This window comes from Hakea prostrata, chromosome 2 (assembly GCF_041222555.1).
Source record: "Hakea prostrata isolate BN-2017 chromosome 2, UWA_Hpros_2, whole genome shotgun sequence".
Lineage (NCBI taxonomy): Eukaryota > Viridiplantae > Streptophyta > Magnoliopsida > Proteales > Proteaceae > Hakea > Hakea prostrata.
In genome coordinates this window covers 73,590,783-73,607,532 of record NC_142601.1, presented here as the reverse complement: position 1 = coordinate 73,607,532, position 16,750 = coordinate 73,590,783, and the positions used below count along the sequence as shown (strand labels likewise).

The following is a 16,750-nucleotide window of genomic DNA, read 5'->3' as shown; positions in this document are numbered from 1 at the left end:
ACAAACCACCCCCAAAGGGCCCTTATTAAATAAAAAAATTTTTTTTTTTTTATAAAAACAACACCCCCCCCTTCCCCACCCCCCCCCCCCCCCCCCTCCCCCCCCCCCCCATAAAAGAAAGATATATACATAACCTTCCTTTTATATATTCTGGTTAAAATGTATATCACTGGGAAAGGCAACTTTGTAATCTTTGTCTTGTCATTATAACAAGAATATATACGTTTATGCACCAACGAGTTTTTAATGCAAATAATTGTTCTTATTATCCAGGCTGTCATGCACATTTTAAATTTCCAAAAGTTGAGTCAGCAAAGCCTGCCAATCCTGAATTTCATTTCATTACAGATTCTTCTCTGGGTTCTCATGGACTTCACTGAGAAAAGTTGACCTTGGTCGGCTCACTAGTCTGTATATGTTCTTGGGTCACCAGATGGGCGAAAATGAATACACTCCAGCAGAGAGCTAGCTTTGGCTCCTAAGCATTTCTCTAGAGACTTAATTTGGTCCCGTATTTAAAGAAGACCTGGGTTGGTCGATTACTTAAATTCGACCAATGAGTTCATTATTTTAAAATGACGTGGGTTTCTACACAGCTTCGCCCTCTCAGCTTTATTACACTGAGTTTCCTATTTAAAGACTTAATTAGCTAGCGGGTGTATTCAACAAGGCAACTGTGATCTAGATCTCCTCTTCAGCTCACTACCCAGGGATGGCTTCTTCTTTGCAACCCATCTTGTTATGCTCACTCTTTCTGTGTCTCTTTTCTATCTTAGATGCGAAAAATCCCAAAGAAATGCTCCTGCCAGTGACCAAGGATGCCAAGACCCTTCAGTATGTTACCACCATCAAAACAAGAACCCCCCTCATCTCTGTGGATTTGGTTGTTAATCTCGCTGGCCAATACCTCTGGGTTGACTGTGACCACGGCTATGTGTCATCAACATACCACCCAATCCACTGTGGCTCCACAAAATGCAAGCTCGTCAAGGTTAACAGCTGCATTGGTTGCAATGGACCTCGTCGGCCTGGATGCACCAAAAACACCTGTGGTGTCATCGCCGAGAACCCTCTAGCTGATAGTGTCTTGGCAGCAGGGATAGGCGAGGATGTCGTCGCTGTACGGTCCACTGATGGATCGAATCCAGGGCATCTTGCATATATGCGCAGATTCCCCATCACCTGTGGAGCTACATTCCTCTTGGAAGGCCTGGCAAAAGGAGCTCAGGGAATGCTAGGTCTAGCAAGAACTGATACAGCATTGCACACACAGCTCACATCCAAGTTCAAGATTGCCCATAAGTTCGCTATCTGTTTGCCATCTTCAACAGCTGCCAAGGGGGTCATGTTCTTTGGCAATGGACCTTATGCTTTCTTACCCAACCATGTTGATCTCTCCAAATCACTTATGTACACTCCACTCCTCGTTAATCCGGTCAGCACAGCACCAGTTTACACGGAGGGTGAACCCTCTGATGAGTACTTCATTGGAGTGAAATCCATCAAAATCGATGGCACAGCCATCCCCATCAACGCGTCCTTGTTGTCCTTTGACAAAGATGGTTATGGTGGCACCAAGATCAGCACAATGGCAAATTACACAACTCTGGAAACATCTATCTATAAGGCCTTTACCAGTGCTTTCATAAAAAAGGCAGCGTCGATGAAGATCAAGAGGGTTGCATCTGTGGCACTATTTGAGACTTGCTTCAGCTCTCAGGGCATTACAAGTACCCGGGTGGGACCAGCAGTGCCCACGGTAGATCTAGTGTTGGACAGTGAGAATGTGTTCTGGAGGATCTTTGGGGCCAACTCGATGGTAAGTGTGAAGAAGGATGTGCTATGTCTTGGTTTTGTGGATGGGGGAAAAAGGCCCAGAACTTCAGTTGTGATTGGGGGGCATCAATTGGAAGACAACCTGTTGCAGTTTGATCTGGTTTCATCAAAGCTTGGCTTTACTTCCTCCCTATTGTTGCGCCAGACAAACTGTGGCAATTTCAACTTCACATCCAACGTCTGAAATCCAAGAGATTCTAGCATCAGTGTAGAATAATAAGGAAATGCAGCTTTCTTTTGAAATACATTTCCTTCTTTCCATCTTTTCTTTTGAAATACATTACCTTCTTTCTATCTTTTCTTTTGAAATACATTACCTTCTTTCGATCTAGTTTTTATTTTAGACAAACAAGTGCAGACACCAAAGTGGAAATACCTTCTCTTGAGCATCAGTAGTGATTGAACATAACACAAAAAATTCCATCAATGAGATTGAAATTTGACTCTCCGAAACTCAACTAGTTATTATGTCTGACAACAATGTGCTGTATGCAAAAGCCCTGTTATTCATTATGCACTCTTCCCTTCCTTTCAGATCCACACAAACGAATGGGCCAGAACTCTTCCACAGAGTGCATTTTTTGGTGATCACACAATTCGTGCTTTTGGGATTACAACAACCAGCAAGCTTATCATATTTAATTGGAGCTTCCAGGAAGATGCCAAGGCATTACTTCACCTCATGAGGATTTAGGAATATGCTAAATCCATATAATTGATATTTCAAAGGCTATTGCAATTTCCTTTCCATCATGCTTCTCTGTTTCACTGATTGATATATCTCTGTTCCTTTCCATCATGCTTCTCTGTTGCAATTTGAAAAAAGGAAAATGAAATTGCTTGAATTTTATAGTGAATTTTATTAATAAAAACTACATTTCCTCCAAATTATTATTTTTTTTTTTCAAAGCTTTCCTCCAAATTTTATAGGGAAAATTTTATAGTGATTTTTATTAATAAAGCTACTTTTCCTCCAAATTTTAATTGCAGCAGCGGCTGCCCGCTGCTCCAACGGTCAAGATTTGACCAAATAAATCTGACGGTTATAAAAACAAAGTGTATAGATATATGTTTGGATATAAAATTTTTATTTTACATTTAAAGGTTTAAAACTTTTGAAATTTACAAAATCAAGTACTAACTCTTACATCTTCGACGACGCAGACTTCATCGCGACCATAAACGAACACCCAGGTGGGTTGAGTTCTGAAAAGACGCGGCCGTCGATAGAAGACGAAGAAATTCATACTCTTCTTTGTCGCCTTCATCGTCGAATCGTACTCGACATTCCTGGCCGATTTCCATGGGAAACTTCCCAAGTGGGTGGAAGGGTATCTGAAACCGATCGGAACAGTTAAATGAAGGTGGGTGGAATGAAACTGAGGTGGAATAAATTGTTCAGGTATCAGCCTCTGTTTTCCGAAGAAGATATGATTTTGTTAGATAGTCAAGCAGTGTTAGATGCTCTGCTTCTCAAGGCAGACCAGTTTCAGATTTGCTAGAAAAGCAGGGTGGAATTTTGAGGAGATCACATCCGCTCTAGGTTTTGATTTTCGAAAAAAAAAAAAAAAAAGAAGAAACCAGGGAAGAACTGTGCCGGAGTTAGTAGAGAAGATCGGTAAATTAGAAAAAAAAAAAAACAGTCAATTGCACGATCATGCGCAAAGAACAAAGAGTGCCGGCATCAAGATTCTTTATGGGTTTTACTTAATTTTTATCCTTTTTTTTAAGAAAAATCCTAAATATCTCCGACATCAAAGCTCTCGTGCTTGTTTAGCACTTTTTCGGGGTGACGAAAATTTGGGAAAATCAAATGTAATCATGAGAAACCGAAAGGAAAGAAGAAAGACAGAGATTAATGGATTTGTAAAACTGTAACAGATAAAAAATATTCGTTCAAATACAAACTAAGATCTTTACAGATCTCAAACCTGCAATTTTCCTTCTCTCTGTGTTCTGCTTCGTCTCTGAGAGGTGGAGGAAGAACAAGCTCGCGTTTGATGCTTCTAACCAAATCGGGCTGAGATCTATAGAAACCGACAAAGTAGTCGGAGTCAGATCACCGATTCATGCTCTGTAAGGAACTTGAGATGGAAATCTTTACTCGGAACTCTTCATGACGGAAGCAAGATCTTAGTTGGTTTGGTTATGGTCGACAATGAAGTCTCCGTCGTCGAGGATGTCAAAGACGTAGGACTTGATTTGTAAATTTCGGAAGTTTTAAACCTTTGGATGTAAAATAAAATTTTATATTTATGAATATATATTTGCATATTTTTTTATAACCGTCAGATTTATTTGGCTAAATCTTGGCCGTTGGCAGCAGGGGGCAGCCGCTGCTGCAAATAAAAATCCGCTTCTCTGTTGCAATTTGAAAAAAGGAAAATGAAATTGCTTGAATTTTATAGTGAATTTTATTAATAAAAACTACATTTCCTCCAAATTATTTTTTTTTTTCAAAGCTTTCCTCCAAATTTTATAGGGAAAATTTTATAGTAATTTTTATTAATAAAGCTACTTTTCCTCCAATTTTTAATTTTTAATCAAAACTTTTCTTCCAAATTTAATAGGGAAAATTTTAAGTAGACAAAAAAATATAGACACCCCATGTTATGCCAAATTGGCCTTGATACCATTTTTTGATTTGTGAGGGCATTTTCACCCCTGAAAATGGTAACTTTACCATCTATGCTTTTCACCATATATTTTAGAGTTTAGATTAGCTTACAATTTTAAACCTAGTAAAGATGTGTCTAGAGATTTCATTCATTAATTAGAGATTTATACTTATTTGGTTGTAAAACATTACTGGGTTCATGAAATGTAGGGATTTTCCTTCTCTCTTTTTTTTTTTTTTTTTTTGCCTAAAAATGTGAATTAAGTCATTTTTGGATATTGGGTGAAATCCATGGATTTCATGAGTATGAAATGGATGAAAGGTGCAGATTCATGTGGAGTAATCCAACGGAATTCTCTGAACTTTGAGAGATTTAAAGCTAACCAAACAATTAATTTTTTAAACCATGAATTCATAGACTTGAAATTTTATTTCATTTCAAATATTTGGATTCATGTAGCCAAACAGACCCTAACAACCCACTATTTTTTTTTTGGTAGTACCTTAACAACCCACTATTACTTAGTGGGTTGTGGGACATCAATAGAGCACATTATTCTCTCTTAACAAAGGGTGATCTATACTACATTTTGAAATGTACTTGAAATTTCTTCAATTTAATACAATATATTTTTTGGCCAGAAATCAAATGGAATATCAAATTCAAATTAAAATAAAAAAAAAGAGGTGAGACAAAGGAATAAACGGAAATAAAAGGAATTTATTTGGATGAGAAAGAGAAGCATGAGAGTAGTTTCCTCATCTTCTCTCCTTTTCTTCCAAGTGGTTAGAGATTCTTCCTCTTCATCAGTGTTTTCACTCCCATACGTGCTCTTTCGTTTGCTATTACTTCCACACGCCACAACCCTTCTGAATTCCTCCTAGCTAGAGAGCTTCTCCGTCTCTCTCTCTCTCTCTCTCTCTCTCTCTCTCTCTCTCTCTCTCTCTCTCTCTCTCTAAACCCTAAACCACCTTAATTTCTTCTGTCATGGAACAACAAATCAAGTACTGCAAGGGCCATTCACGAAGCAACTCCAGCCTTTCACTCTGGACCTTCGTGGGTGTCTTCCTCTTCCTATCCGGAGTAACAGCTCTAACCGTGTGGCTTGTCTATCGTCCCCACAAGCCTCACTTCGCGGTTGTGGGTGCATCCATTTACGACCTCAACATGTCCAAACCTTCATTCATATGCACCACCATGCAGTTCACCATCATCATTCACAACCCCAACAGCCGAGTCTCGCTCTACTGCGACCGCCTCTCTTCATACGTCTATTATCACGACCAGGCCATAACGCCGGCAGTTGGGCTACCACCGCTATACCTGGAACGCCATAGCACAGCCGTGGTGTCGCCGATTTTGGGAGGAGGAGACGGCGTTCCGGTGTCGACGGTTACAACAAACGGGCTGGTGGTGGATGAGACTTATGGGGTGGTGGCACTGCGGTTGGTGTTACTGGGGGAGATAAGGTGGAAGGCTGGAGTTTTTAGGAGTAGGAGGTACGGGGCTTACGTGAAATGTGAAATGCTGGTTGGCTTCAAGGAGGGTTGTTCTGGTCAGGTGCCTTTGCTTGGCAGCCCAGCTTGCAAGGTTGATGTATAAGCTAGCTTCGTTTTAATCTGTTTGATTGCTTCTTCTTCTGGTTAAGTAGGGTGCTAGCCGTTTTCAGTTTTCAGTTTCCAGTAAGTAATAATATGTGATGGTCTTTTTCCATTTTAAGTTTGAATATGGAAAAATGGGTGATGGCCCTTTTCCTCGTGGATGATTATGTACGTGGCCATTGACGAGAATAATCAATGTAATTTGCAAGAGTTCAAAAAAACTCGTATCATCTTCTTAAAAATTTGCAGCATGCACTGTAATCCAATGACAAAACTGGTAGGTCTTGTCAGACCGCCCAAGTCATGACTCACTGGGTTTTGGATTTTCCTTTGGAGGAGACATCAATGTTGTTATCTGCTAGCAATGAGAATGTAGAGATGGAGTACTTTAACATGAATGAAACTTTGTTACTTAAAAACAGTAGTAAATTAAGGAACCTGGTTGCTTCTCCCATACTGTTCCTTTAGCAAGCTAGCTAGCTCACTCACTCATTTCTCATCTCCCTCTTTTCTTTAGTCTAAAAGGTAGGTAGTAGACCACAAAATTGATATGGGTATCGCATCAATGCTAAGTCGTCTCAAGTTTAAAAGCTGTCTTTTGATGAGTGAATGGAGAATCGGATTCATCCTTCCCCGTCAAGCGTCCCTTGCTGATTGGGATTTTATTATAATTAATACGTATCGTGTCTATCCATTGTGCATCGCTCGATCCTTCGCACACAAGATCGAACCCTGGCTTGTTTCACCAGAAACAAAAAGAAGGATTCCCTGGCTTGCATGTAAATGTAAAGGTTAGGTGTCAATCCACATATCGCAAGCCGAAATGCCTACTGTTCTTGATTGAGGGCTGTACTGAAGAATCCGATACAGAAGACCGAATCAGCAGAAATTAGTTCAAGGGATGGTTACATATATGCGTAGGTCATTAGTTAAATTTGGGGCAAAAGGTTTTTTTTTCTTCTTTCTTTTCTTTCCTTCCTTGGTCGTGGTTAATTTCTGATCTGAAAGGAACTATCAAGATGATAAGATGATTGGGTTAAAGGCTTATACCGTACAATCACCATGTAGACTACTTAATACTACTATTTTGAAGGTAGATAATGATCTATCTGCTGTATCCTCAATACTACTCATCAATACATTTACATATGGCAAAATTTGGTATCTATCTGCTATATCATCAGAAGCCCGCCAACAAAATAAAATAAAAAGTAAATTTGTTTTGGTCCTTTGATTTCAAATTGAAAATATTTTAATGTTACCACATATTGAAATATCTTATATAATCTGTGGTCAAAATTTATTTGAATCACAATTTTGATGTCTCTGTCGTCATGCCTAATTTTTCTCATGTCCATTTGGTTATGATTATATGTCCAAGTTCTCGATCCCTCCTTCCATGCACGGTCACACATTTTAATTTTGAACTTTGTTAAATGGTTCCTAAAATGGTAACTTGAAATGTTTTACGAGCCAACCACACGGGAAATAATTATGTCCTCAGAAATGTTTAGCTTAGGATCTTTATATCTTTATTAGGAAAGAAAGAAAAAAAAAAAGCAAAGGAAATTTCACGACAGCAACTTGTTAATTGATGTGAAGTAGGGTTGGGTCAGGATTTTTAAAACCTTGTCCTTGATCCTAAGCTTAAACAAAGCTTTATTTTGTTTTGTGGACCAGCCCAATCTAGGTCAAACACTCTTAGCTTAGGATCTTTATATATTTCTTGACGTTTTGATCTAAGACCTCTTTAGTGTCAGAAGGTTTAAACCCCTTTTTTCAAGTATGCTTTTCTTAATAACATATTTTTATTTTCATTTGTAATTTTCATTTCGAGAAGACAATGCTGTATATGAATTTTTTTTTTCGGTGAAAGATTTTTTATATGTTCAAGTTCAAGATATTTTGGGTTGGGTTATCTCTACAATTTTTGGTCATACATACCTTAATTAATGAATAAGGTATTGAAGCTTGCCTTTAACAATAATGTTAAGCTCTACATAAATTCCTTATTGGATAAGAAAAGAAAATAGGAAAAAATTGATTGAGAGAATGAATCTGAATTGAAAGTTAACATTGACAATTACAAAGCTGATCGACTAAACATGATTTTTTTCCATTGATTTTATAGTGGAATAGATATTTGAATTATCAACGGAAAGAAGAAATTTTTTTCTTCACGTATGTCTATACACGTTGAGAGGTAATTCAACATTATTATATGGTCCATATATACAAATGGTTCATTGGATGGAGTTGAAATGTTGAGATAGCAAAGTCCTCAGAATGTGAACCTTTTGCTAGTGAAATTGGATGAGTTGAAAAACAAAGCTCAATTTTTTGGGTGCATTAATGGAATGTGGAATGTTTTATTACTGGTGCACCTAAGAAGTGGAGGTAATATTCAATTTCCTATTTCCATCCCCCGACTAGATAACCCTGACAAAAAAAAAAAAAAAAATATATATATATATATATATATAGAGGTTGTATCATATATATATAATATGGTATATATTTGAAGTGGAGCTAATGTTAAATCCCCATTTTTTTGTTTTTCTATTTTCAAAAGGAAAAATAGGGAAATTATGGAATACTTGGAGAAGACCTACAAGCCACTACACATGTATATCCCTACTTTATCACAATTTTCCCCTATATAAGTTGAAAAATCTATTCCATTCAACAATCATAGTCATCTTGTTCCTATTTTAGTTCCACCATGATACATCCTATATTGTTGGTTGGCCTTCGATAGCAGGCATGTTTAAATGTAAGAAAAACAATGCTTTCTGTTTGTCATTGATTTTAACCTAGTTATCATAATTAGTGGTTCTCATTTTATGTTCCATATTAATGTATTTTTCATCTGATGAAATTGTAGGTTTTTGAAGCTAAAAATGCCTTCTTACAATACTGGGAAGAGCATATTGGTGCGTCACGCCCTCCACAATGGTTAGTTGCTAAGGTTTCTCCATTGAATGCCCATCAAACAACAATGTATGTAAAGTTTATAGAGAAACATAAATTGGCTTCCCACCTACCTTCTTTCTGTAAAGAGGCTAATGTTGCATGCTCTATCAATGCACTAGCAAAGAAAGCATCAAACGACTCAATCCTACCGCCAATATCTCAGTGGAAAATTCTCATCACTGACTTGAAATACATAAAAAGAAATCAATTGCCTGTGCCAGTTGCTACCCAAGGAGGTTTACCCTACTTTCGAGAATCAATGGTGAAGGAGGGGAGATTGATTTCAGTCCCTAATTTGAGGGATCCATTTTCATATACATCGTTCTTGCCACGATCAATAGCATCAAAAATCCCATTTTCTTTTGCTAAGACTGAGGAGTTAAAGAAGCTTTTTGGTGTGGTGGATGGATCTGAGATGGATCAATACTATTGGGTACTCTGGACGCATGTCAAGAAGATTCCATAAGAGATGAGCAATACGCTTGTGTAACTTCAGCTGAGGATCTTGTTGATTATGTTATCAGGGAAATAGGACAGCGTGCAAACATGTGGACTACTGGAAACGTTGAAGGATCTTATGGAAATGTCACAATTGGAGTTGTGAAACTCATTTATGGAAACCTATCCAAACCACCAGCTTTATGTCATAGCCTTCCATTCCCATTTCAAGTCTATTATTGTCATATTTTTCAGAAAGTAAAGTTATATGAAGTAGATATACATTCTAAGAGGAAAGTAGATCATATGATCATGGCATGTCATTATGATACATCAACTTGGAATCCAAAACACCTTGCTTTTGAGCTGTTGGGTTTTGGGCCAGGCCTAATTGAAGTTTGTCATTGGATAAACAAGAATGGAGTTGGTCTTGACAAGGAATCTAGAGTGAGAAACATTTCCAATTCTATTGTAATCCATGTAACTACTAATACTATTTGAAGGATAAATAAAAATCTGAATTGGCTTGCTTATTATTTATGTCCTTTGAGTTTCATAATATAAATTTTGTAGGTCAATTTCCTACTCATACTTGAATTACTCTTTGGAGAAGATCAGTTACTTTCTCCAAATGTCCTATTAGCTTCTCTCATATATATAGCTCGATCCATTGATTGCAGAGCCAAACCTTGTCCTAATTGTCAGCCCTCAAGGGTAGAATAGAACAATTTGGATAGATATATCCATGATACGTACATCCCACATGCAGATCGATTCTATAGAATGGTTCTAATGTAGAAATTGATCCAGATTCGTTAGAAACATACACTGAGAGTGTAATCATATCCGTCAGCCTAAACATCTAATATCGTGTTCCAGAACAGGTTTTTTTTTGGTAAGTGTTCCAGAACAGGTTTGGCAACGATTAGACTTTTTTACTTTTTGTTTTTGTTTTTTGTGTGAGTGGCAATAACGAAAGTTGCATCTCTGATAACATCTCTGTTTTTTGTCCTTGAGCAGCTGAATTGATTTGGTAAGAATAGCTAATCATCAAGAACTTGTCGATATATCGCTTCTACTCATCTTAATTATCTGATAATTGAGACTAAAAGATCGAGAACCATATATGCATTAATCAATTCCAGTACTCGCTAGCTCATGCAATTAAACTCATGACCCCATCCATTCCTATATATAAAAATCTCTCTCTCTGTCTCTCTAAACTGTTTTATGGTGTCACAGCCATTGCGGAGTCTCCCTTTATCACCTTACCTACCTTTTATCCAAAGAATAAGACTACTATAGCTCGATCGAAAGAGTACGTAACTCACTTTGCGCCCCACACTGCAGGGTCTAGCATATATACCTTCTCATACCACCTCAATTACTATATATCGTTTCTTGATTCCTCCTCTTCAGAATAAGGGCTGTTACTGCCACTAGAGGTTTCAATGCTGCCGGAATGTGCCGCCGGCGGAACAACAACATTAGCACCAGCACCACTACTGAAATGTGCCGACGGCGGAACAACAACGTTCGCCCCACTACTGAAATGTGCCGACGACGTTGGCCCTGATGATGAGAGAGTAGGAGCTGTATCAAGACCAGTGAGTCCTTGGACTAGTGGCATGAAGTCGCTAGCATTTGTGCGAATTACCAGCTGGCCTGGTGACAGTGGCGGCGGCGGTGGGAGTGGCCGTGGCGGCAGCGGCGGTTTCTTGATCTTGTAGGAATCTTTGGAAACCTTGAGCGGCGAATGTTTAGGGCTTTGGGGTTGAAGCTCCTTCTCCTTCTTCGGCGGTGATGGGCTACCGGCTGCAGGGATTTCCGAAGGGTCCATGGTGGAGATTTGAGTGAGTACTGGATGGATCAAATTTTGATTCAAGAATAAAGATCAACAAGGAAGGAGAGTGGTTGGCGTACGTACGTGGGTTTCAGTTCTTGATGAAACCAAAGATTGGAAATCAAACCATGAGAGGCACGTCTACGTCTGCGTCTGCATAATCCATAATCTGCTTTCTCATTTCCTATCGACTTGGATTGGAAGCTAATACCAAGAAACGTCAATGCACAGAACGCAAATGACCAAAGCAGAGGAAACAGAAAGAGAAAGGAACTACTATGGAAGAAGCGAACAAGGTTTTGAGACTCGTGGCCTCGTGGGTCTCGGGAGAATCAGGAAAACTAAAAACGAAAAAAGAATTTCATATATAAGGAAATTAAGAGAAATTAAACCTGTGTTTGATTTGCTCACTTGTCAAGACAGGTGGGTGGGTCCGGCATTTCTGTGTGCTTTTGAACTTGTCTTATATATATCTAGCCACCACGTCAGCTACGGGTGAAAGCTCTTACTTACGCATGCCAGCTGGAAGCAGCATGCGCCTACGATGCTAGGTAGGTGGAGAAAGGGTGGAGCGGTCATTTCACAAAGGAATAAGAAGACTAGAAGAGAGAGGCGATTACATGAACCAGCTAGTGTCTGCACCTGCGGATTAGTCTTTTCCGATGGTCTGGTTTATTCTAGGTCCTTTACCCAAAAAAAAAATTCTAGGTCTAGGGTCGATTTTTTATTATTTTTTTCCTTTCCGAGTTTCTGGTTAAAAAAATTTTAAAAAATATCTCACGTGAGAGCGGAAAAACTGTCGTTATTTATTTATTTATTAATTTCTTGTTAAGAATAAAAAAAAGTCGTTATTCCAAGAGCAGTTAACCTTAACAACCAATAACTAGATTAAGAGATTCTCAACCTGATGGGTCGGATATGAATTTTAGGGTATAGGGAGGGATATATAATTTGAAGTCTATATGCGTGACACATTGGTCAAACACTTATTTGGCAAAAGTATACTTAAATAGTTTCGCGTCATTTGAATATTAAAAAAAAAAAAACTGTCATTTGAGATTATCCGAATTTATTAACTGAAATATCTTTGAAGCTTTGCTGTGGACCAATCCAACTCTGTAATAATTGAATCAAACGTGTGTCTGAACCAATCCAACTCTGTAAGTGGAAGAGAAGTAGGATCATATACTTGAAGACATACTCACTAACAGTGAAGAGAAGAAATGAGGATTCGATCACTGGGAAGATATAAACGAAGAGACTCTTACAACTCTGCCTTTGTACTCGTTCATCATTTACTTACAAGTATAGATTTGCTTGTTTGTCTACTTTATTAAGATTCTGTAAAGAAAAAAGCAGAGCTGGCGGCGAGGACCGAAGATGAAGACGATGAAGGAGATAAGAGAGAATTGAGGATTTTTTTTTTTTTTGGGAAAAATGTAGTTTTGTATTAAGAATAGATGTGAGGGTATTTTGGTCATAAAAATCACAAATTATCCTTAATTGATCTTATTGAATACCTCAAGGAAAACAGATGCAAAGTGTCCATTTTTTTGGACTAAAAATGACATGGACCAAATCTCAGGGATCCATTTGAAAATTATCTTTTTTATTTGTTTAATAGTTTTTTTTTTTTTTTTTTTGGTAAGAATAATTATAAAGTTTGGACATTTGTAAATGTTGATGGACATCGGAAGTGCGGATCGAACACCTGAGAACTAATCAACCTTCTCAGTTTAGTTCCCAGAGATAATGTAATGTTTTGATGGTTAAGATCATTGAAAGAACAACTTTCTTTATCATGCATTTGAATCTGTCAAACGTAGTCCCTAAATTTGGCGTCTTTACTGTTATGGATCTATGGGGATCGTGGGAATGAATTCTCCCTCTGTTCATTTATAAGAGTTCCTGGGTAAATTTTGGTTTGTTTCAAGAAATGCTTGAAGAAGTTAAACGGTCGCCATTCCTTTTACTCGAAAATAATTTGATCAGCTTCACTATTAGGGTTCATCTCTCTCTCCCCCCTCCTTCTATTCATTTATTAAATCCACAATTGTAATGACAATTAGGCCTCCAGTCTTGGATTTGTTGATCAAAGGCGATGTAGCATAAACCAAAACTCGTCATGTGACTATGTAAATAGATGTCGTGGACTATTTCAACTCTTATTTTGAAATTTGGACGAATTTTCTCTTTTTAAAACTTGGGGTGGGGAATGGAATGGAATGAGATTAAGATTTTTTCTTTTTTGGTGAAGGGATGAGATTAAGATTGCTTTCCCACTATAACATATCATCCTTTATTACAATATCTTCCTCCATATAAGTTAGAAAAATCTCTTCTATTCAACCAACCTTAGTTTTTCCGTTCGCATCTTAGTTTCACCATGACGCATCTTATATTATTGTTTGGACTTCTGACAGTAGCATTCTTAAAAGTAAGAGAAAGAATGCTTTTCATTGCTCATTCATTTCATCTTCGTAATTAGTAGTTCTTATTTTGCTGTTCATATTGATACATTTTTTTTTCGTATAATGAAATTGTAGGTTTCTGAAGCTGAAAATGCCTTCTCACAATTTTGGGAAGAGCATATTGGTAGGCCACACCCTCCACATTGGTTAGTTGCAAAGGTTTCTCCATTAAATGCCCATCAAATAGCAATGTATATGAAGTTTATAGAGGAAAATGAATTGGCTTCCCACCTACATTCTTTTTGCAAAGAGGCTAATATTGCATGTTCTACCAATGCACTAGTGCAGAAAGCATCAAACTACTCAATCCTACCACCAATAGCCCAGTGGAACGATCTCAAGTTGAAATATGAGATAATAAAAAACAAAATGTCTTTATCAGTTGCTAGCCAAGGAGGATTACCTTATTTTTGGGAATCAATGGTGAAAGAGGGAAGTTTTATTCCAGTGCCTGATCTAAGGGATCCATTTTCATATAAATCATTTTTGCCACGATCTATAGCATCTAAAATCCCATTTTCCTTTGCTCAAACCAAGGAATTGAAGAAGCTTTTTGGTGTGGTGGATGGAACAGTGATGGATAAATACATTCAAGGTACTCTAAGTGTATGTCAAAGAGGTCCTATACGAGGTGAGCAATGCACCTGTGTAAATTCAGCTGAGGACCTTGTCGATTATGTTGTTAAGAAACTAGGGCACCATTTAAACATGTGGAGTACTGAAAACGTCGAAGGATCATATGAAAATGTCACAATTGCAGCTGTGAAACTCATTTACAGAAACCTATCTGTACCACCTGCCTTGTGTCATAGTCTACCGTTCCCATTTCAAGTCTACTATTGTCATGTTTTTCAGAAAGTAAAACTATATGAAGTCGATATACGTGCTCGGAGGAAAGTGAACCACGCAATCATGGCATGTCATTATGATACATCAACTTGGGATCCAAACCATCTTGCTTTTAAGCTGTTGGGTTTTCAACCGGGCCTAATTGAAGTTTGTCATTGGATAAACGAAAATGGAATAGTTTGGACAAAGAATCTAGGCTGACGATTTTTCCATTTCCATTATTGTTTGTACTACATGTTGCTACTCGTACTACTTTAATGATAAATAATGATCTGGTTTCTTTTGAGTTGAGAAGATGAAAATATTGCTAATGGATGATCTTGGTTAAATTAAGATATTATTGCCAAGATAGGGAAAGAGTTGAATAGGGGTATGAACCAAATCTCATACCTGCAACATTAGTTGCCTCCAATACACCCAACCTCACATATTCCTACTCACAAATAAACAAGAGAAAAGAAACTAGAATCTGAACCAAGAATGTCCAAATGCCTTGAAATCTTGTTCACACTTTATAGATGTTGTCTAGGGCGAATTAACCTCTGAATGTCCCAATCTCACAACCTTATTTACCAAGAAATTAGTAGCCTTAATTATTATTTTCTCTATAGCAATAGGAAATTTTCCAAACAATGCTGGCTAAGAATGATTTTATCTCCATCATTGTAGGATGATCTAGGGGATTTTCCTTTGCTGTATCACTATCACTACAACCACTAAATCACATTCAAATATTCAACCATAGCCTCTGCACCTCCATTTTTTTTTTTGCCCATTCCAAACATTGTATGAAGGCCTTCATTTCAACTTCAAAACTGGTTTTAATCCCAAAAAAAGTAGTAAAGTTAAAAGACAACAGCGGCTACCTCATCTCTAAGCTTGTTTCACAAAAGAAAAGAAATTTCCTTGGCTTGCATGTAAAGGCAAAGGTGAGGTATCATCAATCCACGAATCTCAAGCCAAAATGCTACTCTTCTTGATTGACGGCTGTACTGAAGAATCCGATACAGAAGGCCGAATCAGCCGAAATTAGTTGAAGGAATAGTTACATACGTAGGTAGGTCATTAGTTAAATTTCGGACAAAATGTCTTTTTTCATTTTATCTTTTATTTTTTATTTCTTCCTTGGTCATGGTTAAATTCCTGAATTGAGAGTTGGAAAAATATCTGAAACGATTAAGATGATTGGGTTAAAGGCTTATAACATACAATCACCATGTAGAATATTTAACATTATTTTGAAGGTAGATAATGATCTATATCCTCAACACTACTCATCCAAAAGCCACAAAAAAAACAAAAGAAAATTCTTTTCGTCCTTTGATTTCAAATTGAAAATATTTTAATTTAACTACATATTGAAATATCGTATATAATCTATGGTCAAAATTTGTTCGAATCACAATTTTGATGCCTCTGCCATGCCTAATTTTTCTCATGTCCATTTTTCAGGATTATATGTCCAAGTTCTTGATCCCTCCTTCTATGTACGGTCACACATCTTGATTTAAAACTTTACTAAATGGTTCTTAAAATGGTAACTTGAAATATTCTATGATCCAGTCACATGGGAAGTTATTATGTCCTCAGAAATGTTTGGCTTAAAAAAAAAAAGAAGAAAAGAAAGAAAGAAAAAGAAGAAGAAGAAAAAGAAAGAAAGTAAATTTCAAGGCAGCAACTTTTGAATTGGTGTAAAGTCGGGTGGGGCCAGAATTTTCAAAACCTTGACCTTGATCATAAGCTTAAAAAAAGCTTTATCTTGTTGTGCGGACCAGCTCAATCTTGGTCAAATTTTGACCTTAGAGCACTTTTAGTGTCAAAAGGTTTAAGTCCCTTTTTTCAAGCATGCTTTTCTTGATAATATTTTTATTTGCATTTGTAATTTTCATTTCGAGAAGACAATATTATAGATGATATTTTTTTTTGAGTGAAAGATTTTTCATTTGTTCAAGTTCAAGATATTGTGGGTTGGGTTATCTCTACAATTTTTGGTCATACATCCCTTATTTAATGAATAATTATTGAAACTTATTTTTAACAATAAGGCAAATAAAAAATTAATTATATTTACTATTCCTGAAAAGAAAATCAATTACATATGTCTCTTACTGTTAAGAATTA

General features: G+C 37.2%; 1 protein-coding gene and 1 pseudogene across 1 annotated transcript; both read left to right on the top strand.

Moving 5' to 3' along the window:
- The first annotated feature begins 509 nt into the window (after window positions 1–509).
- On the top strand, window positions 510–2,130 carry LOC149026408 (putative aspartic proteinase GIP2 pseudogene; annotated as a pseudogene).
- Window positions 2,131–5,209: 3,079 nt separating this feature from the next.
- LOC149026407 (NDR1/HIN1-like protein 1) lies at window positions 5,210–6,453 on the top strand. Its single transcript, XM_089143317.1, has one exon. It carries the CDS (start codon window positions 5,442–5,444, stop codon window positions 6,054–6,056), a length of 615 nt encoding a protein of 204 aa, XP_088999443.1. The 5' UTR covers window positions 5,210–5,441; the 3' UTR covers window positions 6,057–6,453.
- The last annotated feature ends 10,297 nt before the right edge of the window (window positions 6,454–16,750 follow it).

Bases quoted from the DNA above. Each gene is read 5' to 3' on its own strand.
- LOC149026407 (XM_089143317.1), top strand. From the start codon at position 5,442: ATGGAACAACAAATCAAGTACTGCAAGGGCCATTCACGAAGCAACTCC.